Below are 24,849 nucleotides of genomic sequence, written 5' to 3'. Positions count from 1 at the left end.
TATGTATATGTCTAAAAACTGCCACTCTACACCTTTTTTATCCAAAATGTTGTAGGTTTACTTGCATTTTTAATATGATTACTGTACATGAACAGTGAAGTGTGTGTTATATGTGTAATTTAATTGAATGTTTTTCACAATTTTATTATTTTGAATGCGAATAGTGTGCGTTATTTTATTGTTTATTAGTGTTTATAAAGCAGATATCACTCCATTTTGGAATAGGGCAGCCAATTAGAAACAAAGCTTTATTTTTGGAAATCTTAAGCTTCACGCTGTTGTGTGTAAAAAAGATTTCGACACTCCTGAAAGTGTTTTATGGAGTAGTACGTTAAACGTGTTTCAGTATTTGTGCCGTGCCCAAATCTCATCCAAGATACAGTGGAATGAAACATGACTGTTTAGATACAGTGAATCCATCCCAAGCACAAGTGGCCTGAAACAGTATTATTTTGAAACAATGATACAGTTTCTGTGTCTGCCTAGAGATCAAATCTGGTCCAGTTATCCAAGACAGAGCAGAATGAAACACCACTGTTTCGAAACAGTGGAACACTGCCGTTTCAAAACACTGAAACAGTCCCACGTATCGATACACTGTATCAAAACATAGAAACAGTGGTCAAGTCTACTTTGTATATCTGCTGTCATTGGATGGCGAGATTGTTTGACACGAGCTACGACTGGCTTACAAAAGCGCATTGCAATCTTGATTTCAGTCCTTCAGAAAGTAACATGTGGTGTTCGGTGGAATTCAAATTTATACTTTTGTAATACGATAATATGCAGTTTATGTGTTGCTGCACATCAGACATCTTTCCAAAGCGTGTTTTTTCCCATGAGTTTCATTTTCTAAAGTGCTGGGAAATTCAATGTCAGTGTATAAAACCACAACCATTGAAAGGATTGATAAGTTTTACAGTTCCAAGGAAAAGTATACTGCTACTTAACACGGAAAAAGTGTATTTTCATCCAGGAGAAAGTGTATTGTTAACTGGGAAATGCAGGAAAAATCCGGGAATTTTTTGTTCCTCATCCACGTTTAAGCCTGCTGTTGGATGTACAGCAACCACTAGCAACGCCTGTGATATGTAATATTCCATGTTGTTGTGGCCAAGAATACGTTGCAACCAAAAAAGGAAGTGTTAACACTTGCTTGGTTGAACACAAAGGGAACTGTCACCTGAGGCAAACTGACAAACTGGACTTAGCTGAATGTGATACCTAAGCAGGAAGCCATTAAATAAAATTCGTTGAGACTAGCATTTTAGGCAGGACAGTTCATTATCATGTGCACTTGTGTACAGAAGCAGTAGAGATTTACATACAACATATTACTTTCAACAGAAAAAAAAGGAAATCAGATAAAATGTGGATGCCAAATATGTGCCAACAGGATGATGATCGATTACTCTTAATTGCCAGTGATAACACAAGCCAGAGATGATATTCATTTGGCATCATGTGATGTATGGTGATGCCACCTCTATAAATTCAGGGGCCCCTCAAGCCCTTGATGCAGTTGCCGTTTTTTTCTTCAAAGATGTCTCCACAACTGGAGACAAAACACCAAGAAATAGTTTTATATACCTGCCAAGGCCTCTCAGCTTGGAAGTTTTAACTGAAGTATAAAAGCTGTTCAGTCTGTGGGACTTGTGCCTTGTCTCTGAATCTAAGTAAAGCTTGACCTTACAATTAAAATTTTGGTTTGTATTCTAGGTGTCCTTGGATGGCTGTGATTTGAGGAACTTGAATGTTCGTTGGCTTCGTAGCAACATAGGAGTTGTTGGTCAAGAACCAGTACTGTTTGCAACAACTATAGCTGAAAACATTAGATATGGAAAACCTGATGCAAGTCAAGCAGAAATAGAGAAAGCAGCTATTGAAGCAAATGCCCATGACTTCATATGCCGAATGCCACAAGTAAGAAACAATCTTATCATTTACATGATAGTGATATGTGTACTGTTAAAATTTATTGCTGGCTTTGCTATATTGTAAAGCTTCTAGAACATTATTATCTTGAGTCCACCTGCACATGCAGACACAACCATATCCAGATGCAAACACCCCCCCCCCTCTCCCCCTCACCCTGTCCCCCTCCTCCCCCACTCCCTTCCCGTCCCCTCCCTGACATGCACGCACACACTCGCGCAGGTGCACACACACACACACACACACACACACACACACACACACACACACAAAAATAAAGACTGTGATCTGACATTTATCTTTAAGACAATCATTAGTGTACCACAAATATCTGAAATCTCCCAACATTTTTTTGAAAAATGTCATTCTGCCAAATAGATGTGACATTTATGTTTATAATCAGTGAGACAATCTGTCACAGAAAGATGCCATTAATGCCATTATTACAATATGAATTGATAATTACAGTTTGTGCTTGTTCTAGTGCTGATTCTGGTCAATGCTTTGAAACTGATCAGCATCGACTGTGTACAACAGAATGAAGTTTGTTCTAACATTACAGTTTTCTTGCCATTGTGATTTTATGTTTGTATCAGTTGTTGCATGTCTTTTGTTTCATGACCCTGATCTCAGATTGACGTAATCTTGCTGAAATTATTTCTTCGTATATTGAACCTGTGTGATACAACATGGATAAACTATTCCAAATCCTAACATTTGTTTGTGATGATCGTGTCTTTCTCATTTCAGCTTTGCATTTATGTTGTTGATGGTGTAACACAAAAAGCGTGCTATTAAACCCTACTGAAGGGTTAGAGTGCTAATGGTCTTGGCGCAGTGGTAACACCAGTTCCTTGTCGCGTCACTGATGTTAAGCGCTGTTGGGCTGGGCTAGCACTTAGATACGTGACCATCCTGTCTGCCGAGTGCTGTTGGCAAGAGGGGTGCACTCAGCCCTTGTGAGGCAAACTGAGGAACTACTTGATTGAGAAGTAGAGGCTTCGGTCTCGTTAATGGCTGGGAGAGCGGCCTGCTGACCACATGCCACTCCATATCCGCATCCAGTGATGTCTTTGGGCTGAGGATGACACGGTGGCTGGTCGGTACCATTGGGCCTTCCAAGACCCATTTGGACGGAGTTCAGTTTAGTTTAGTTTAGAAGCATTAGAACAAGAAGTTGTATATGATGGAAATTATGAATGACCCACTGTTCCATTTAATAAAGAAATAAGGAAGAAAGAATATTAAAAGGAGGTTCAAGTCCAAGACATTCAGTACAGTGCACTTCTCTATCCCTACCCTTCCTCCCTCACTCACTCTTCCTCACTCCTTCTGCTCCTCTCTCTCTTTAGTATGAATATACACAGAAATCAGAGGTCACTGCAACTACATATAATGTACATATAATGATTAAAACCTTTCTTTAGAGAAATTACATTACTAAGGAAGTGTCATGGATGACAAAGGGAGATAGAACATAGCTGTAATCTTCACTACTATTTAGTACAGCAGATTATACAAAAAAATATTTATTAATGACACCGATGTGTACTTACTATACAGTTAATTTCAACAGGGCTATGATACTCTGGTGGGAGATAGAGGAGCACAACTTTCAGGTGGCCAGAAACAGCGAATTGCAATAGCAAGAGCCCTTGTGCGCAACCCTCGCATTCTGTTGCTGGATGAAGCTACTTCTGCACTAGATACCCATAGTGAAGCCCACGTCCAGGCAGCACTGGAGAAGGCCAGTGCAGGTCGTACCACTGTGCTGGTTGCACACAGATTGTCAACAGTGGTGTCTGCAGATCGCATAATTGTTCTTTCAGGAGGCTGTGTTGTGGAGGAAGGTACTCACTCAGAATTAATAGCACTGAATGGATATTACAGCAAATTAGTAGCAGCTGCAGGAAGAGATGGTGAGTAAAGTATGACAGCATTGTATTTATCTGAAACACTAATGTGATCTTAACTAATTTATTGTAGCCATCTTTACACATTAATTTGATCTTTGATGTAAAGCCTGAAGACAGAATTGTCTAGTAAGTTCTGAAATTCATTTTGAAACTTTTTTCATTATCACCATAACAACGTCTATTGAAAGTAGGAATGTTGGAAAAAAGGAATTAATTTTTCAGTTTCTCCTGGCATATTTGGTGCTCGAACAATTTACAGTCGTACTGCTAGTCCATAGTGTTCAATGGGCACAAAATTTTGGCGATCTGATGTGTCGCCATCATCAGGTGTGTTGACATACTGAGTTCATGAAGATACACAGCTGACTTATATCCTCTCACACCACAAGCTGTTCTGTTCATTGGTCCATGCCTGAGGGCACACATCAGCATTCGCAGAGGTGTTTACATCAGTATCTGTGGTAGAGTTGATGTAGTTGCTCTGTCTGTCCTGGTCATCGGATTGTTGTGTTTGGCGAATGTCTTCATAATTAGCCCCAGTTATCCCAGTTGGATTCTCTAATGACACTGTCCCATAATTTGGAAGCTTGTGTTAAAATCCTGGTAGGTTCATATTCCATCAATGATTCTCTGACAAATAGTGCTCTGAGTCATGAGCTTGTTGAGGTACATTAATTGAGTCTGTCACTGTTGTTTTTGGCATTGATCTTCAGTGGTGCACATTGTTTGTCCACATTGGCATGGAATGTGATGACAAAGACAATGCTTCTATTGTTCTCTTCCATAAGGACTACACTGAGAAGATGCAGAGCTTGCTAAATGATGACACCAAGAAGGTGGAGAACAAGACCAGTGCACTTCTTAAGGAAACGGAGTTACCAGAAGGGGTCATCAAGAAATTTTAACCCCAAAGAATTGTACTGCCAAGACTTTATGGAGTCCCTAAGGTCCAGAAAGATTAGGTGCTGTTATGTCCCATTGTCAGCAACATCAAAGCTCCTATGTATTTGATCACAAAATACCTGACAGAGATACTAAGTCCTTATGTGGGTAAATGCCCACATCACTTCTGCAATTCTGTGGATTTTGTGAGACACGTCAATGACCTCAGGCTCAAAGACTCCGATATCATGGTGAGTTTTGACATGGTTTTGTTATTCACCGGGATGCCTCTACATGAGTCACCAGAACTCATTGGTCAGAAATTTGATGAGAAGGCCACTGACATTTTCAGGTATTTTGTAACCTCTTCATATTTTCTATTTAATGGATGGATGGAGTCGCCATGGGTAACCCACTCTCATTAGTGGCTGTGAATTTATATATGGAACACTTCGAGAAAGAGTCCCTTATGTAATCTAAGTAGAATCCCACCTGCTTTTTTGTGGATGACATGTTTGTCATCAGCACCATAGGAGGAACAAACTTCTTGCCTTCCTTGTACACCTGATCTCTGTACATCCCAATATCAAATTCACTATGGAGACCAAAGGAGGAGGAAGATTACCATTGCTGGACTTAGTAGTCAGGAGAAGAGCTGATGTCAACCATGGGGCACTGTGTGTATTGGAAGAAGATGCACACTGACCTGTATTTGCATGCAGATAGCTGCCACCACTATGCACATTGAAATGGGGTATAAAAGCTCTAGTACACAGGGCGCATACCATATGAGGTGCAGAGTTTGCTCCACGAAATGAAACATCTCAGAACTGTGTTCCAAAAAAAAAAAAAAATGGATACTCAGAATGGCAGAGTAAGTGCGCTCCTTGTTCTGCTACTACAGGACAACAAATGGAGAGGGAAGAAATCACGGAGTAGGAGATAACCTGTATACTGTACACCAGCATGCTATTGGGAAAAGTAGGGCACACACTGAAAAAGCAGTGGGTAAGAACTGTCTTTTGCCTGCCCAATAAAACACGGGAATTATTGGGAAGTGTCAAAGATGACCTCAGATTATGGATGCCCAGGGTATATCAGATTCCATGTCAATGTGGACAGATGTATGTTGGACAAACAGTGTGCACCATTGAAGATCGAGGCCAAGAACACCAGCAGCACACTCGACTAATGTCCCCCAACAAGTTTGTGGTTGCAGAATGCTGTTTGTTAGAGAATCATGTAATGAAATGTGAACATACCAGGATTTTAGTGCAGACTTCCAAATACTGGGACAGTGTTATAAGAGAAGTCAACAAAATTTGCACCAGGAATAATCTATATCAATCAGGACTGCGGATATAATCTCAGCAAGGCTTGGGAACCAACACTAGGTCTAATTAAGATGATGCTCACCAAACACAATGATCTTGCGACCGGAGCAGACAGAGAAACTACTTTGATACTACCACAGATGCCGATGCAAGTGTCTCTGTGGAGTGAATGGCTTGTTGTGGCAGGGGATACTGGTATACACTATGTTATCAAAAGTATCCGGATACCTATTAGTGGACAGTAGTATGAGGTGTATGAAGTCTTCAGCTTAATGACGGCTTGAACTGTGCTGGGGACACTTTCAGTGATGTATTCGGATGTCTGTGGGGGAGGAATGGCAGTCCATTCTTCCTCAAGAGCCAAAACCAGAGAAAAAAGCGATGTTGAACACTGGGGTCTGGAGTGAAACTGACATTCTAATTTGTACCAAAGGTGTTCCGTTGGGTTCAGGTTGGGGCTCTTGAGTGAGCTAGTCCAGTTCAGGAGTCTTACGTTCACAAACCATTCCCTCACAGATGCTGATTTATGACAGTGTGTGTTGTCATATTGATGCAATCAAGGTCTCTTAACTGTTCCTCTACCTAGGTCTACGGAAAACACAATGCTGTCAAACATATTAATATTCTCCCACATTTTTCTTAAGCGCAATAATGGGACCTCATCATAACATCAAAAAACATTCCCATACAGTACTACGACGTTCTCCACACTTCACTGTTGGCACTACGCGTGGTGGCAAGTAAAGTTCTCCAAGAATTCGCCAAATCCAAACCCTTCCATTGAATTGCCAGAGGGTACAGCGCTATTCATCCTCTAAATCACTCGTTCCCAATCATCCAATGTCCAGTGGTGTCACTCTTCACATAACTGCAAGCATCATTTAGCGTTGGCTACAGAAATGTACGACTTATGAGGAGCTGCTCATTTTTTGTACCCCTCTCATTTTAATTCAGTGCGCACAGTGATTGTGCTAGCTGGACCTCTGATAGCACTTTGAAACTCACAAGTGATTCCTGCCACTGATTTTTATGAGCTTTTGTACTGCCACCCTTTGCAGTGCATGACAGTCCTTGCTCGTCTGTGCATGAGGCCTGCCTGGTCTCGATCTAGCTGTGGTTGATCCTTGGCACTCCCACTTTGCAGTTGCATCTCCATCACTTAACTAGGCTGTCTTTAGAAGGAATGAAATGTCCCAGATGTATTTGTTACTCAGGTGATATACAATAATTAGTCCACACTAGGAGTCAGTGAGGTCTCCTGACCAACCCATTCTCCTGTTGCTACTTTTCTACTGGTAACATAATATTCCCTGCCTCTTTTTATACTGGTGGATCTGCATATCTGATGTCTAGTGGTCAATTCCACGTTACATAAAGGGTGTCTGGAAACTTTTTGATCAGATAGCGTAAGTCGGACGTGCACCCTCATGAGCTTGGTTTGTCAACAAACGTGACAATGGTGACATGTCTGAGCCCTGAAATATTATTCCTGTTGGACACTATGACCGGCAGTACACCTGTGGTGGACTGTTTGATCAAAAGGATTTAAGTTTATCTTCGACAAGCACTTGAATCCAAAATACGTTTTCATCTGGCTATTGTTATGCTCTTTCAGTGTACACTGGAATGATTCCACATAATTCTGAAATATGACACTATCAAGGCAATATACAAATTTTTTCTTATAAGCCGATAGAAAGATCGAGTCATAAACATAGTTAACATTCATAAATTTTTGGGAACACTGTTACTTATTTCTTTCATGCATCTGTGATCTGTAATGCTTAGTGTGCTCTTCATTCCTGCTCCTTTGACACATTATCTCTCTCTCTCTCTCTCTCTCTCTCTCTCTCTCTCTCTTTCTCTCTCTCTCTCTCTCTCTGTATTTTTACAGGTAAACAAACATTTCTGCAGTACTTGCTTGCATTGCTCACAAATTTTCCACAAGTAAATGTTAATAATTGTATATTACTTTTCTCATTTTGCATTAACCCATCTATGGAGAGGTAGACACACACATACATAGAGTACATGACCAGCATAGCTACAAATGATATTATACAAACATTTGTTTACACATATTTTACATTAGTGCTTATTTCTTGTGCAAAAATCATTCTTTTATTTGATTTAATATTTATTTGCATATAAATTGATGAAAAATTGAGATATGGTGTAAAACCAATGCTTAAGCAGGGAGGCTTTGAGATTCATATTAAACAAAGTGAGAGACTTCATGTTGTTATTTTTATTGGCAGGTTGTTGTGTAGTTGAATACTTTGGTTAAACAATGAATTTTTAAAGGCAGAGATACACATTATTTGAATATGGAGTTTCATTTTCTGTCACGTATCTTGATAATGGATATTAGCATTAGTGGCATTACTTTTAATAAACAGAGACATTTCCAGTATATAAATGATGCGAAGAAGTAAACTGATTGATTTTTGGAAGAGAAGTCTATAGCTGTTTGCTGGCTTTGCACACGTATTACCCACACTCTTTTATGAACCAGGAGAATGTCTGAGCTAGGTGGAGAGTCTCCACCGACTATGATAACACTATGAAACTGTGTTTAGTATACATTGTGAACAATATCTGGGCTTGTGTAGTATGTATGAATGTGTAAGGTAGGCTGTTTCACCACAGACCCACAGGTTGCAGGCCTTCCCGGGCACTCGGCTAGCTCTCAGGCACATGCGTGCCAGGTAACACAATTGCACCCATTCTGCACACTGACAAGGCACTTGGCTGGGCTCCTCTACCTGTGTGTACTCAGCTGATGCAATAGGATTATGTAGACTATGACCCTGCAGCACTTGCATGCCCACATGTCAACTGTTTGCTCACCTGCATCTGCTGGTGCACCGCTCTCATCCAGTGAACATGCAAGCTCTGGAAAAACCTGGTATAAGGTGTAGCATACTTTATTCAACTATCAGTTGTGTGTGTGTGTGTGTGTGTGTGTGTGTGTGTGTGTGTGTGTGTGTGTGGAGAGAGAGAGAACGAGAGAGAGAGATTGAGAGAGATTTTATCTTGATCTGGATTCACAGACCTAAAAATCTGGTTCCTATTGCTGAGATATTTCAGAACGATGAATTTTTGTAATGTTTTTAATTTTCCTGGTTCTAAGATGAATGTTTAGAATGGTGGTTTTTTGCATTGCTTATCAGATTGTTTCAGTCAATCCAGTGACTCACCTCACTTATAGCTTCATTTATGGCCTCCTACAATGACCCAGTAATCAATCTGTGGAATGAAAAGTACATTTCATGTAATCTAATCTAATCATGACAATTTTGCTACCGGAGGATGCTGGTATCATCTTTAAAGAGTGGCACTGATTCTCAGTGGTAAGTTGTTTATGTACGGAGGGAACAGGATTGCTCTAAGAAGTATCATGCCTTGAGGGTACATGTGTGCAATGTCTCCTTTCTAATATGGAGCATGTGTATTCATATACAGCTATTACTCTGTATTTTTTTCTTCCTGAAGTCATGCTAAGTATCAGAGAGTATTATTTTCTTTCCATTAAATCAATTCATGTTTGACAGACAAATCCTACCAACCATAGGTAACAATGATATAAGTATGTAATTTTCTCAGTATTTTTCTCACTTTTCTTAAAGAATGGGTTAGCTTTTGCCACCTTCAGAGGGTGAGGAACTGTACCTGTCTTTGCATATGAGCTATACATACTAGAAAGCGTTCTTTATGATAAAACCAAGGATGTCACCAGCTCTCTATATTTAATATACTTCCATCAGCATTAATACAAAAATTGTAGACACTATGGATGATTTTATTTTACTTGTTGGGTGGTATGTATTTACATAATTCCTTTTATTTTTCACTTAAAAAGTAGCCTGTCATTGTCATTATTGTACAGATCATAGAATTTGTTGGTAATTTATTGTTACTCTGATTATCCAGAACCAACACAGCAGCAGAGCGAAGCAGTTACTGGTGAGAAAGCAGATGGACCAATTTTTGAATTCTCAAGGAAATTTTCTTCGCCAAAAGATCATCTCCAAACTGGTACATTAGTGGAAGAGGTACTATTTCATCAAGTTAATAATTTTAATTTGCTTTTTACACAGATATTCCAATATAAACTGCATGCAACTTGAAAAACTGTGTTATTCATTCTGTATAAAACTGTAATTATGGATGGAAAAAAGAGAGTAAAGAAGCATGCAGTATTCTGCTGCATTCGTGTTTAGTAAGCTACCAGAAGAGTTAAAAAATCTTAGTGGTTATCCTCACACTGTCCCATTCTGTCAGGGAGTTACGCAATTTCATGTGTTATATTGTTGATTATGCTAATATATACTCACAGCTTCTTGTTCATAGGATTCATGTACATTTTAGTTTATCTGTTTTTACCTTTGTGATCTTACACTCATGTAATGACTTGTTCTGTGACCATAGACATTTGCTCCTCAATTTAATCCTACGTAACTAGACGTGTAAAATAACAATAAAAGAAGAAACAAAGTATGATAATTAGATATAACCTTTTTTTATTTTTGAAATTAAGAAGCTCTTTCTAAAGTACCAAGGATGCAAGAAGGTAAGTAAATCATAGAATATAACAGAGAATGGTATCAACCCTACTATAAAGCTGATGTCTGAAACAGAAAACCTCCAGTTCCAGATTGTTGTTGTAGTATGGACTGAATTTTTTTCTCCAATTGAAACTACAGGATTCACATAATAAATACCAAGCAAAAAGTATTTGAATTTGAATAATTTTTCCTCAGCAACTTGACTGGAAGATTCGCAAATACTTTACATTTCAGTTTCGGAAGATTTTTGGCAAAAGTAAAAAAGGTGTGAGTTATAAATCTTGGATTTACAAATAAAAATTCCAAAACTGCCTTGTGACAACTTCCTTTTTTCCTTACTAAGATAACATGAAAATTAATAGTTTCTCACTGAATGTATTGCATGTTTGTTCTTATGATCAGTGATTTCATGGCATTAGAACCACCAGAGATCTGACACCTCTTGTTCCTCTGATCTCTGTAGTTGTTCTTCAGTACGAGGGGCGTTTGAAAAGTCTATGCAAAGTGCAGAGATGGCACCACCAGCGCATATCGAGGTCATGTTTAGTTAGTGGCATCTTTGGAAAGAACACACACCAAGTTTCAGCCATATTGGTCTATTTCTTTGTGTTTGGCATTCGTGTGAATCAAGGAAGTCGAGTGATTGTCAAAAATTGGACAAAGAAGAATTTCGTGTGGTGATTAAACATTACTTTATGAAAGGGAAAACACCTCAGGAGACTAAAGAGAAGCTTGATAAACATTATGGTGACTCTGCACCTTCGATTAGAACAGTTTATAAGTGGTTTCACAATTTTCAGAGTGGCCATATGGGCACAAGTGATGCTGAACGTTCTGGGCACCCTGTGGAGGTTATGACTCCAGAAATCATTGATAAAATCCATGATATGATGCTGGATGGTTTGCAGCTGTTCCAGAAGAATACACAGGACTTTAAGCAACGTTTCATCACTGTGGATGAAATATGGATAAATTACTATACTCCTGAGACCAAACAACAATCGATTACCAAGGAAGAATCTGCACCAAAAAAGGCGAAGACCAGTCCTTCGACCGGAAAGGTTATGGCGACTGTCTTTTGACATTCGCAAGGGATAATCCTCATTGACTATCTGGAAAAGACTATTACAGGTGTGTGTTATTCATCATTATTGGACCGTTTGAAAACCGAGCTGCAAGAAAAATGCCGGCGATTGGATAGCAAAAATGTCCTTTTCAATCACAACAGTACACCAGCACACAACTCAGCAGTTGTGGTCGCAAAATTAATGGAAATAGGATTCCGATTCATTTCACAACCCCCTTGTTCTGCAGACTTTGCTCCCTTGGACTACTATTTGTTCCCCAATTTGAAGAAAAGGCTGGTGGGACAAAGATTTTATTCAAACGAGGGGGTGATTGCAGTAACTAATAGCTATTTTGCAGACTTGGACAATTCCTGTTATTCTGAATGGATCAACAGATTAGAACAGCGTTGGACGAAGTGTATAAGTCTAAAAGGAGACTATGTTAAAAAATAAAAAAGGTTTACCCCAAACACGTAAGTAGTCTTTATTTTTGCATGGGCTTTTCAAACCCCCTTGTGCAAATCCTCTGTTATAGCTGACAAGGCTCTCTATCAATTTTATAGATCTAACAGAGGTATTAATGGATGCACTTTGTGTTTTTACTCCATAATGGCACAATCTGGCCACATTGTAGCTCCAGACCTCTCTCTGACAAACTACCTGAAGTTGAGGGAGATCCCTACAGTTTAGGCAGTTTGATGTCACTTAATTCTCCTCACTGAGTTATGTCAGAAAACATATCGATGACACTACTGCAGTTTACTTGTATTTGTGTACTCTTGGATGTATAATCTGATAACACAGGGGCTGCATTCAATCAAATGTTTGGAAATCTTTGGCTACAAGCTCAGTTTCTTACTCCTACTGTGGTTTGGTGGTGTTGTACAACTAGACCTTCCTTATTTTCCATATTGATTCACTGATAGATATAGACACAAAGAATGTTTAACTAATTTCCATAAATATTATAATGATAAAAGATAAAAATAGAATACTGTGGAGACATCCTTCAACAACCCCTCCCAAATACACCCTCCTCACCATTAAATGAAGAAAATTGAGGATTTACAATGTTACTACATTGTCTAAGGTTCATCAAATAGTGGAAACATTGACTCATCAACAGGCACAGGTAAAAGAATGAAACTTCATTAACTTTCAGTCAAATCAACCTTTTTTCAAATCCAAAAGTTAGTGAAGTTTCATTCTTTCATGTGTGACAATGCTTCCACAGTTTGATGAGTTGATTTCTCTACTCTTATATAATTTACATTGTGTAAGAACTTTCCATACCATATTTCTCTAAGCTGAAATCCCAACTCTAAAGTTATACTGCAGTCAGAATGCAATAGTGAGTCAATTCAGTTTCTATGTAACACATTGCAAGTGGATGTTAAATTTGTGCTGCCATAGGTGATATGCATAATGTATAGTAGTACACTACTGTGTAATCTGTTACTAACCTATCTGCAGAAACATTTATTGTTTTTATGTGCTTCTTTGAGCAGAAAATGCAGTAAATTATCACTGATGCAATTCATTGCTGTGTGCACAAGACTGGAAGGATAAAATGTTACACATGTTGGAGGGTCAAAAAATGCCTTTTACATTTCAATAGATGAGAAGATGAACAAAAATCATGGGTCTCTTGGAAGGTGAAGAAAACTAATCTAAAATAAAATCAGTGGAGAGAATACAAAGCTAACACATTTGAGATTAATTAGGAGTAGGATATTGTGTTGAATATGAGTTGTTTGGATAGTATTATGAAAAAGATAGCTGCTACTCACCATATAGTTGAGACGCAGAGTCACAGTGGGTAGCAGCTGTCCTTTCTGTAATATTGTCATTATTTCATCCTGGATTTTCCATTGTTTAGTTAATTGGGGAGATGTGATACATCTTAAAGTACTTGTAAGAAAATGAGAAAAGGAAAGTTGCTACTCACCATATAGCAGAGATGCTGAGTCGCGATATGCACAATAAAAAGATTCACACAATCATAGCTTTCGGCTATTAAGGCCTTTGTCAGCAGTAGACACACACACACACACACACACACACACACACACACACACACACAGACTCACGCAACCGTAACTTGCACACATGCCTGCAGTCTCAGAGAGCTGAAACACAGTGTAGTTTCAGCTCTCTGAGACTGCAGACGTGTGTGCAATTTGTACTTGCATGAGAGTGAGTGAGTGAGTGAGTGAGTGAGTGTGTGTGTGTGTGTGTGTGTGTGTGTGTGTGTATGCGTGTGTACTGCTGACAAAGGCCGTAGTAGCCGAAAGCTATGATTGTGTGAATCTTTTTATTGTGCCTATTGCAACCCAGCATCTCCACTATATGGTGAGTAGCAACTTTCCTTGTCTTGTATTGTTACATTCCATCCTGGATTTTCCATTGTTTGATACTTGCATGAAAATATTGTTGGTGATCTGGGAATGATGGACCAAGATTTAGAAAGATGAGCATGAATGGCAATGAATAGAGAACAATTATATGAGGCATCAGTGAAAAACAGCTGTGGTCAGGAAATGGATAAATGTAAGGGTAAGTTTTTAAACGCTTAGCGTAAGAGAAACAGAAGAAGAGTTTACTCATGGAGTAGGGTAATGGAAAAAGAAAATTCTGTCATTCATTCACACATTATGTTCAGTGAATTTCATAATGAAGGAGAGCCGTCAGTGCTGTGGAAAAAGTAAAGTTGTACAGGGTGAGACAGAATAATGGGAATAAGTGAAATGAGTAGTGGCAGCCATGGGCAGGTGGCAGCACTGTGGGTTCATGAAATTTAGTGAGTAAACATTCCGCCATTTCAATAATCATGGATTGGACAACAGCATGCATTAGCCATAATAATATTTTATAAAAAACAATGATAGTTTGGTAGTGGTGCAGAGGGAGTTTAAACGTGTTTATAATTTAGGACGTCATGATGCCATTCTGTCGAAACATACTATAAAATGTTGGATTAATAACTTTGAAGAGACTGGATCTGCCCTCAAGAAGAATCCAACAGGAGGACCAAGAAGTGTGCATTCTCCAGTGAACATTGATGTTGTATGCAAGTCTGTCTTATGGAGCCCATGGCGTTCAATTTGTAAGCAAGCAGCAGTGGTTGGATGGTTCTGGGAGAGTGTTCACAGAATTCTTCATCTTGATTTAAAATTTCATCCGTACAAACTACAGGTGGTGCAACAACTAAAGGACAACAATTACTGGCTACGATTAGGATTCTGTCAGCAAATGATAACACAAATAAACAATGACGACGAACATCTATACAAGTTGTGAATATCGATGAGGCACATTTTCATCTCAGGTTATATAAATAAGCAGAACTACCATTACTGGGTAAACACAAATCCTAATGACATTCATGAGTGTCTTTTACACACTAGTAAAGTGACAGTATGGTGTGGTATTTCATCACATGGGATTATCCGACTGTATTTTTTCGCAAATGACAGGGAAACACAATAACTGTCAATGCCAATCGTTATGTGAAGATGTTCTGAACTTTCATTGCAACTGCATTAAACGACTTTCCAAACGTTCAAGGAGCCTGGTTTCAACTGGACTGAGCGACATCACACACAATTTGGCAATCAATGGTATATTTGCAAGAATTGTTTGGCAACTGTGTGATCTCATGATTTGGTAACATTCCCTAACCCCATTAGATTGTCAGATTTATCCGTTTGTGATTTTTTTCTTGTGGGCTACGTCTACACAACTCGACCAAGAACATGGACGAGTTAAAACGGGGAATTCGGGATGCATTTCACAGTGTCACAACTGAGATGTTGCAGCTGTCAATGAGGAATATCAACATCAGATTTCACAAATGTATTCACACAGGAGGACGTCATCTAAAGGACATCATTTCTAAAAAATGAAAAATGCCATCAGTGTTTTGTAAATGGCAAAGTTGTAAGGTTTCAATCACTGTGAATGCAATTTCTTTCCTTCATCATTTCTAGTTTTATTGGAGTGTGTAAATGTTCCCGTTTTTCTGGTCACCCTGTACATTAAAGGGCAACATCTACCACAGCAGGCTACTTTTGTAATGTATAATAGTAACAAATTGTGATGATCTCCTCATACTAAAGAGAGAAGCAGTTACATGGAAAAAACCAGTGAGCCTCTTATACTACTCAGCTGCTGTTTTTTATAATGCTTCAAACAGTGCATTTATGTAACTTAATGCAGACCACTGCCATCTGGCTATGTAATGGAAAAGTCAAAATCTGTGTAATATAAACTTGAGAATTTGTGGAATTTACTTTGCTAGGGACAATTATTTGGAGCAGGGAGGAGGAACAGAATTTAATTCAAGCTGAAAAACCAAGTAAGTGCTTTTGGGAGAACAGTGTGAAAGCCCATTTGGCTATCCAGCTTTAGATACTCCATTGTTTTCTCAAATTTCTGAAGGCAAATGGTGATGTGGTTCCCTTTAAAAAAGCTTGGGCTCTGTCCTTAATGACACCATCAGTGGGACTTTAAACTGTAATATTTCTTCCTGTTTTAGCTTAAATGACAACATCTAGAAAAGAGGCAGAGCTGGATGTTACATCTCACGATAATTCCCAAGGAAGTGTAAAAATATTTTGGTGGCACATAACACGACAAGAAGCAAGCACCTTACAGAAAAGAATAAGAACTGTTTAAAATTAAATGAGTGCCATGAAATTGTTTGTGATAGAAGACGGAATTAACAATATGAAATGTAATTGAGAGTGAAGTTTGGATTGAGACTAGAGTTTCACATAAAAATGAAACTACCATTCATCAAATGCTTGGTTATGAAGGCGTCTAAACTCCACACATAAAGATATTCTGTACATCAAGATATTCTGTAGCCACTGCACTATCAGAGCTTTACTTTCAGAATGACTATTCACTCTCTTGTGGAGTGTATGTTGATCTGAAACTTATTGATATACTAAAACTGTATGGCAGATCAGGATTTAAACTGGACCTATAGTGGACAATGCTGATACCAGCTGAGCTATTCATGCATACTGTTGTGACCTTGTGGAGTCTGCAACTATGAGATATAATGGTAGATAGAAGCTTTGTACCAATTAATGTATTTTGCGTGACTGTCATTTTATATATGGTTGTTGTTGTTGTTGTTGTCATTGTCGTCTTCACTCCAGAGACTGGTTTGATACAGTTCTCCATGCTGCTCTACCATGTGCGAGCTTTCTTCATCTCCAAGTAACTACTGCAACCTACATCCCTGTGAATCTGCATAGTGTATTCATTTCTTGGTCTCCCTCTATGACTTTTACCCTCCACGTATCCCTCCAATACTAAATTCGTGATCCCTTGATGCCTCAGAACGTCTCCTACCAATTGGTCCCTTCTTCTAGTCAGGTTGTGCAACAAATTCCTCTTCTCCCCATTTCTATTCAGTACCTCCTCATTAGTTATATGATCTACCTATCTAATCTTCAGCGTTCTTCTGTAGTTTCACATTTCAAAAGCTTCCATCCTCTTTGTGTCTAATCTATTTATCATCCACGTTTCAGTTCCATACATGGATACACTCCATACAGATACTTTCAGAAAAGACTTCCTGACACTTAAATCTATACTCATTGTTAACAAATTTCTCTTCTTCAGAAACGCTTTCCTTGCCATAGCCAGTCTACATTTTATATCCTCTCTACTTTGACCATCATCAGTTATTTTGCATCCCAAATAGCAAAATCCATCTACTACTTTAAGTGTCTCATTTCCTAATCTAATTCCCTCAGCATTACCTGATTTAATTCGACTACATTCCATTATCCTTATTTTGCTTTTATTGATGTTCGTCTTATATCCTCCTTTCAAGACACTGTCCATTCTGTTCAACTGCTCTTCCAGATCCTTTGTTGTCTCTGACAGAATTATGTTGTCATTGGCATACCTCGAAGTTTTTAATTCTTCTCCATGAATTTTAATTCCTACTCCAAATTTTTCTTTTATTTCCTTTACTGCTTGCTCAATATACAGATTGAATAACATTGGGGATAGGCTACAACCCTGTCTTACTCCCTTCTCAACCACTGCTTCCCTTTCATGCCTCTCGACTCTTATAACTGCCATCTGGTTTCTGTACAAATTGCAAATAGTGTTTCGCTCCCTGTATTTTACCCCAGCCACCTTCAGAATTTGAAAGAGAGTATTCCAGTCAGCATTGTCAGCATTTGTCTACAAATGCTAGAAACATAGGTTTGCCTCTCCTTAATCTATCTTCTATGGTTACTGTCTGCAAAAGACAATGTTCTGAGCTTAAGTCTTATGAAACATGATTTACTAGTCTCATTGCATACAGTGTGCAGATCATTAGATCTGCTGTGCAGAAGACTCATCATGTTTGAAATAAATATAATGATTTACACAAAATCTTTTTACATTGTTTTTAGAAAGTTTGCCTTATAGGTTAACTTTTATGCAAGCGCATCCAATAAAAGTGCATATAACACTACAGTATTTCAGTTTACAGATTAAAAGTCTACATCTTCCTATTGTTCAGACTGTAAAACTGTCTTCCATGAAGTCTTCAATTGTATAATATGTTCCTACCTTGTAATTTGTTATGTATTTTAACCCCATGTATAGTGGTGTCTCAGCATAAAGCTTTAAGTGATGTGAGGGAAGTTTGAAGTTCTCCTTTGATAAATACTGTAGCTATGGATAAAGCAGTTATTTTCAATTGTATATTGTTTATTGTTTACAAAATTCAAAATTTCAAAAATGTACAATGAAGAAGTGGTTAGCATATGTAATTGCTCAAATAATGAGTGACATGATCATTTTTTTGGTTAGCACATTTCTAGTAATATTCTTCTGAAAAATTAGTAGCCTTATGCTGTTTGTGTAATTTCACCAGAAAATTATCCCCTACTGAATAATTGATTCAAAACAACTATGATAGATGGTCTTTCTTGTGTCCATATGAGGGGCACAAGATAAATAAACGTTAGAGAGGCCTGCGGTATTTAATTTATTTGTCAAGAAGTCTGTATGTGTCTTCCAGTATAGACTTTCATCTACGTTTAGGTCCAAGAATTTCACATGGCTTTCTTCTGTAATCAACTGAATATTGTGAGATAGTTTTACAGGGCACATTGCTATTGTTTTAGAGACAAACTCCTTTATCTGGATCTTTGCAACATTCAGTTTTAGTTCATTTTTGTGGAACGAAGATTCAAGTTTTCCTAGAACATTTTGTACAGTATCTGGAATGTTTTCAGTAGTGTCGTTTTCTATTGGAAATTGTTTACCATTTGGAGTAGTAGTTAACTGAAACTGGTGTTCAGATAAGTCTTTGTTTCCTTTCTGTCAGATGAAAACTGAACCAATGTAATGCAGTACCCTTGACCCCATAGGTCCAAGTTTGTAAAGTAGTAATGAGTGATTCACTGAATCAAAGGCTTTTGTTTGATTAGAGAATATTCCTGAAAATGTTTTTACCCTAGGCCAATGAGGTGTTTGTTTTCTATGATTGTGATTATTTTGCTTTTTCCATTTTAAAACCAAATTGATTCTTAGGAATAGTGTTATTTTCTGTAAGAATATTTTCAAGTTGTTTTGCCACAAATTATTCACATATTTAAGAAGAGACAGGAAGGAGAAATATAGGATAGTAGTTTCCGATATTTTCTGGTGATCCCTTTTTGAATAGTGGCTTTATCTCAGCTTATTTTAGGACATTTGGAAAACACCCTCATTCGAAGGACTGATGTATAATAATCAATGGATGTGAAATAATGTGGCATACTGCTTTGATAGCTACAGAGGGTATTCCATCCCATCCAGCACAGTTTTATTTTTTACTGATAATGTAGTGTCTTCCTCATTTTTCTGAGTGATTCTATTGAATTTTTTAAAACAATTACTTTTTTTGTCATCTATGTGCCTGAAATTAATATTTATCATTATTAATCTTAATTTGTGAAATTTCCCAACTCTGATTTCAGACTGCCTTTTTTTTATTTATGAAAATACTGTTTGCCACTTTCTTTGCTACCAATACAAATAAATAGTAAATGTGAAGCAAAAGTTCCACAAACATCAATCTCTGACCAGTATGGGGTAATAATTCACATCCACATAAATAGGAGCTCAAACAGAAGAAATGCAAGATAAGAAGGAAGTCAGGATTATCAATGTACAAAACATGAACATTTTCAAAACAACACTGAGGAAAGAAGAATGGGCTGAAACAATGGAAGAAAAAGGTACAAATGAGAAGTATGATGCATTTCTTAACACACTACTGCATCACTTTCATGTAGTCTTCCCCCAAGTAGCCTATCAGAAAAAGAAAAAGCACGGTCACAGTAAGAAGTGGATTACGAAAGAAATAATTGAACTCAGGACTAGACTGAATGAACTCGGACAAGCCGAGAATATTGAGACATATAAACAGTATCGGAAGTAGTACAGGCAATTAATAAGAGAAGCAAAAGCCATTTCAATAAACAGAGCTTTAGCAAATTCCAATCGAAAAAGCAAAGTAACATGGGATATAATCAACAGTGGAAGATATAATCAACAGTGGAAGATATAGCCAAAAAAAGTGTAAAAAACATCCATTTTATTAAGCCAATGAGAATTGATGACAACATAGTTACAAATGGAACAAAAATTGCTAATATCCTAAACAACTACTTTATAGATATTGTACAAAATTTAAAAGGGGAAACAAATCATCAGTGGTCGAAGCATGCTACAACTATTGGCCAACCATTCCCCTCAGTGTTCCTGGAATCAATGACAAAAAAACAGAACTTATAAAAATAATCCAGAAATTAAAACCCCAAAAGTATGCAAGAGATGAGGTATCAAATTATTTAATAAAACATGTGAATGAAGAAATAATCAAACCTTTTTTGGATACTGCAAACTGCTCATTTAGGGAAGTAGTATCCCCAGAAAAATTAAGAGAGCAAAAGAGTACCAATATTTAAGAAAGGAGACAAAAATGATCCAAATAACTACAGACCAGAGTCTTTAATCTTTGGTTTCTCAAAAATACTAGAGATGCTCATGCATAATAGGTTGACCACATTCCTGAAGAAGCACAATATTCTGATTTCAGCACAACCTGGTTTCCCAAAAGGGAAATCTACAGAAACTGCCATCTCAGGCAACACAGAATCCGTTATAGATGCATTAGACAAAAGAAACTCCGTGTCTGCTATGTTTCTGGATTTGTGTAAAGTGTTTGACACAATCACCCACACTACACTTATTGAAAAACTTAAAAGCTATGGTGTTTGTGGATATGCAGTCAAGTGGATAAAACCATACACGAGCAACAGAAAGCAGTATGTGAGAACAGTAACTGAATGCAGATCTGAAATCAGAAATATTAAGTATGGAGTGCCTCAAGGACCTGTACTTGTCCCACTTCTGTTCAACCTATTTGAAAACAATATTGAGAAAGATAAAAAAAATACTATATGCAGATGGCATGACACTACTGAGTGTAGAAAAAAATCTGGGAACACTGGAAAGAATTGCATTATGTCAATAAATAACACAGTGCAGTGGCTTATAAAAATAACTTAATTTTAATTTAATGGAAAAAGAATTTTATAGTGCAGAAGAGTATTTGTATCAATGAATGAAAATGCTACTATTACTGTTATAAAGGTACTTTAACTAACTGAACATATTATGATATCAATATAATAGAGGGAAACATTCCACGTGGGAAAAATTATATATAAAAACAAAGATGAGGTGACTTACCGAACGAAAGCGCTGGCGGGTCGATAGACACACAAACATACACACAAAATTCAAGCTTTCGCATCAAACTGTTGCCTCATCAGGAAAGAGGGAAGGAGAGGGGAAGACGAAAGGAAGTGGGTTTTAAGGGAGAGGGTAAGGAGTCATTCCAGTCCCGGGAGCGGAAAGACTTACCTTAGGGGGAAAAAAGGACAGGTATACACTCGCACACACGCACATATCCATCCACACATACAGACACAAGCAGATGTCTGCTTTTATATATAATGAACATATTATGATATGTAAATAACTTGAGAACATGAATACTGAGAGAATAATGTAAATATCAATATAATGTAGTTCTTGTTGTTGTTGTGGTCTTCAGTCATGAGACTGGTTTGATGCAGTTCTCCATGCTACTCTATCCTGTGCAAGCTGCTTCATCTCCCAGTACATATTGCAGCCTATATCATTCTGAATTTGCTTAGTCTCTTGGTCTCCCTCTACGATTTTTACCCTCCACACTGCCCTCAAATACTAAATTGGTGATCCCTTGATGCCTCAGAACATGTCCTACCAATCGATCCCTTCATCTAGTCAAGTTGTGCCACAAACTCATCTTCTCCCCAATTTTATTCAATACCTCCTCATTAGTTATGTGATCTACCATCTAATCTTTAGCATTCTTCTGTAGCACCACATTTTGAAAGCTTCTATTCTCTTCTTGTCCGAACTATTTATTGTAAATGATTAATGGAAAATCTCATATAAAGATGTGAAACAAATACTAACAAAGAGATAGAGGGGCTGGCCAGTACTTACCTCAGCTCAGTACAGCCGATAGATACTGGCCAGCCCCTCTATCTCTTTGTTAGAACTATTTATTGTCCATGTTTCACTTCCATACATAGCTACACTCCATACAAATACTCTCAGAAATTACTTTCTGACACTTAAATCTGTACTCGATGTTAACAAATTTCTCTTCTTCACAAAAGCTTTCCTTGCCATTGCCAGTCTACATTTTATATCCTGTCTACTTCGACCATCATCAGTTATTTTGCTCCCCAAATAGCAAAACTCCTTTACTATTTTAAGTGTCTCATTCCCTAATCTAATTCCCTCAGCATCACCCTAGTTAACTCCACTACATTCCATTATCTTTGTTTTGCTTTTGTTGATGTTCATCTTATATCCTTCTTTCAAAACACTGCCCATTCCGCTCAACTGCTCTTCCAAGTTGTTTGCTGTCTCTGACAGAATTACGACGTCATCGGCGAACCTCAAAGTTTTTATTTTCGCTCCATGGATTTTAATACTTACTCCAAATTTTTCTTTTGTTTCCTTTACTGCTTGCTCAATATACAGATTTAATAACATCGGGTATAGGCTACAACCCTGTCTCACTCCCTTCCCAACCTGTGCATCCCTTTTATGTCCCTCGACTCTTATAACTGGCATCTGGTTTCTGTACAAATTGTAAATAGCCTTTCGCTCCCTGTATTTTAACCCTGCCACCTTTAGAATTTGAAAGAGGGTATTCCAGTCAACGTTGTCAAAAGCTTTCTCTAAGTCTACAAATGCTAGAAACATAGGTTTGCCTTTTCTTAATCTATCTTCTAAGATAAGTGGTAGGGTCAGTATTGCCTCATGTGTTCCAATATTTCTACGGAATCCAAACTTATCTTCCTCGAGGTCGGCTTCGACCAGTTTTTCCATTTGTCTGTAATGAATTTGCGTTAGTATTTTGCAGCTGTGGTTTATTAAACTGATAGTTCGGTAATTTTCACATCTGTCAACACCTGATTTCTTTGGGATTGGAATTATTATATTCTTCTTGAAGTCCGAGGGTATTTCGCCTGTCTCGTACATCTTGCTCACCAGATAGTAGAGTTTTGTCAGGACTGGCTCTCCCAAGGCTGTCAGTAGTTCTAATGGAATGTTGTCTACTCCCGGGCCTTGTTTTGACTTAGGTCTTTCAGTGCTGTGTCAAACTGTTCATGCAGTATCATATCTCCCATTTCATCTTCATTTACATCCTCTTCCATTTCCATAACATTGCCCTCAAGTACATCCCTCTTGTGTAGACCCTCTATATACTCGTTCCACCTTTCTACTTTCCCCTCTTTGCTTAGAACTGGGTTTCCATCTGAGCTCTTGATATTCATACAAGTGGTTCTCTTTTCTCCAAAGGTCTCTTTAATTTTCCTGTAGGCAGTATCTATCTTACCCCTAGTGAGATATGCCTCTACATCCTTAAATTTGTCCTCTAGCCATGCTTAGCCATTTTGTACTTCCTGTTGGTCTCATTTTTGAGACATTTGTATCCCTTTTTGCCTGCTTCATTTACTGCATTTTTATATTTTCTCCTTTCATCAATTAAATTCAATATTTCTTCTGTCACCCAAGGATTTCTACTAGCCCTCTTCTTTTTACCTACTTGATCCTCTGCTGCCTTCACTACTTCACCCCTCAAAGCAACCCATTCTTCTTCTACTGTATTTCTTGCCCCCATTCTTGTCAATTGTTCTGGAAATGTCTTAAAATTTAAAACCTGGTTCCTAAATCTCTGTCTTACCATTATATAATCTATCTGGAACCTGTCAGTATCTCCAGGCTTCTTCCTTGTATACAGCCTTCTTTTATGATTCTTGAACCAAGTGTTAGCTATGATTAAGTTATGCTCTGTATAGAATTCTACCAGGCGGCTTCCTCTTTTATTTCTTACCCCCAATCCATATTCACCTACTATGTTACCTTCCCTTCCTTTTCCTACTATCGAATTCCAGTCACCCATGACTATTTAATTTTCATCTCCCTTCACTATCTGAATAATTTCTTTTATCTCATCATACATTTCTTCAATATCTTTGTCATCTGCAGAGCTAGTTGGCATATAAACTTGTACTACTGTAGTAGGCGTGGGCTTCATGTCTATCTTGGCCACAATAATGCTTTCACTATGCTGCTTATAGTAGCTTACCCACACTCCTGCATTACCCCTATTTGATTTTGTATTTATAACCCTATATTCACCTGACCAAAAGTCTTGTTCCTCCTGCCACCGAACTTCGCTAATTCCGACTATATCTAACTTTAACCTATCCATTTTCCTTTTTACACTACTGGCCATTAAAATTGCTACACCACGAAGATGACATGCTACAGAAGTGAAATTTAACCGACAGGAAGAAGATGCTGTGATATGCAAATGATTAGCTTTTCAGAGCATTCACAGAAGGTTGGTGCTGGTGGTGACTCCTACAATGTGCTGACATGAGGAAAGTTTCCAACCGATTTCTTATACACAAGCAGTAGTTGACCAGCGTTGCCTGATGAAACGTTGGTGTGATGCCTCATGTAAGGAGGAGAAATGCGTACCATTACGTTTCCGACTTTGATA

General features: G+C 38.0%; 1 protein-coding gene across 1 annotated transcript in view; it reads left to right on the top strand.

The window, feature by feature from the left end:
• The window catches only part of LOC124804898 (multidrug resistance protein homolog 49-like), a 384,892-nt gene that overhangs the window by 263,721 nt on the left and 96,322 nt on the right, over positions 1-24,849 (top strand). Inside the window, exons 12-14 of the mRNA XM_047265271.1 lie at positions 1,720-1,923; positions 3,512-3,854; positions 10,001-10,122. Of these exons, the coding sequence (XP_047121227.1) occupies positions 1,720-1,923; positions 3,512-3,854; positions 10,001-10,122 (669 nt within the window). The remainder of the gene's footprint in view (positions 1-1,719; positions 1,924-3,511; positions 3,855-10,000; positions 10,123-24,849) is intronic.

The sequence above is a fragment of the Schistocerca piceifrons genome, chromosome 7 (genome assembly GCF_021461385.2).
Source record: "Schistocerca piceifrons isolate TAMUIC-IGC-003096 chromosome 7, iqSchPice1.1, whole genome shotgun sequence".
Lineage (NCBI taxonomy): Eukaryota > Metazoa > Arthropoda > Insecta > Orthoptera > Acrididae > Schistocerca > Schistocerca piceifrons.
This window is presented reverse-complemented; position numbering and strand designations above follow the sequence as displayed.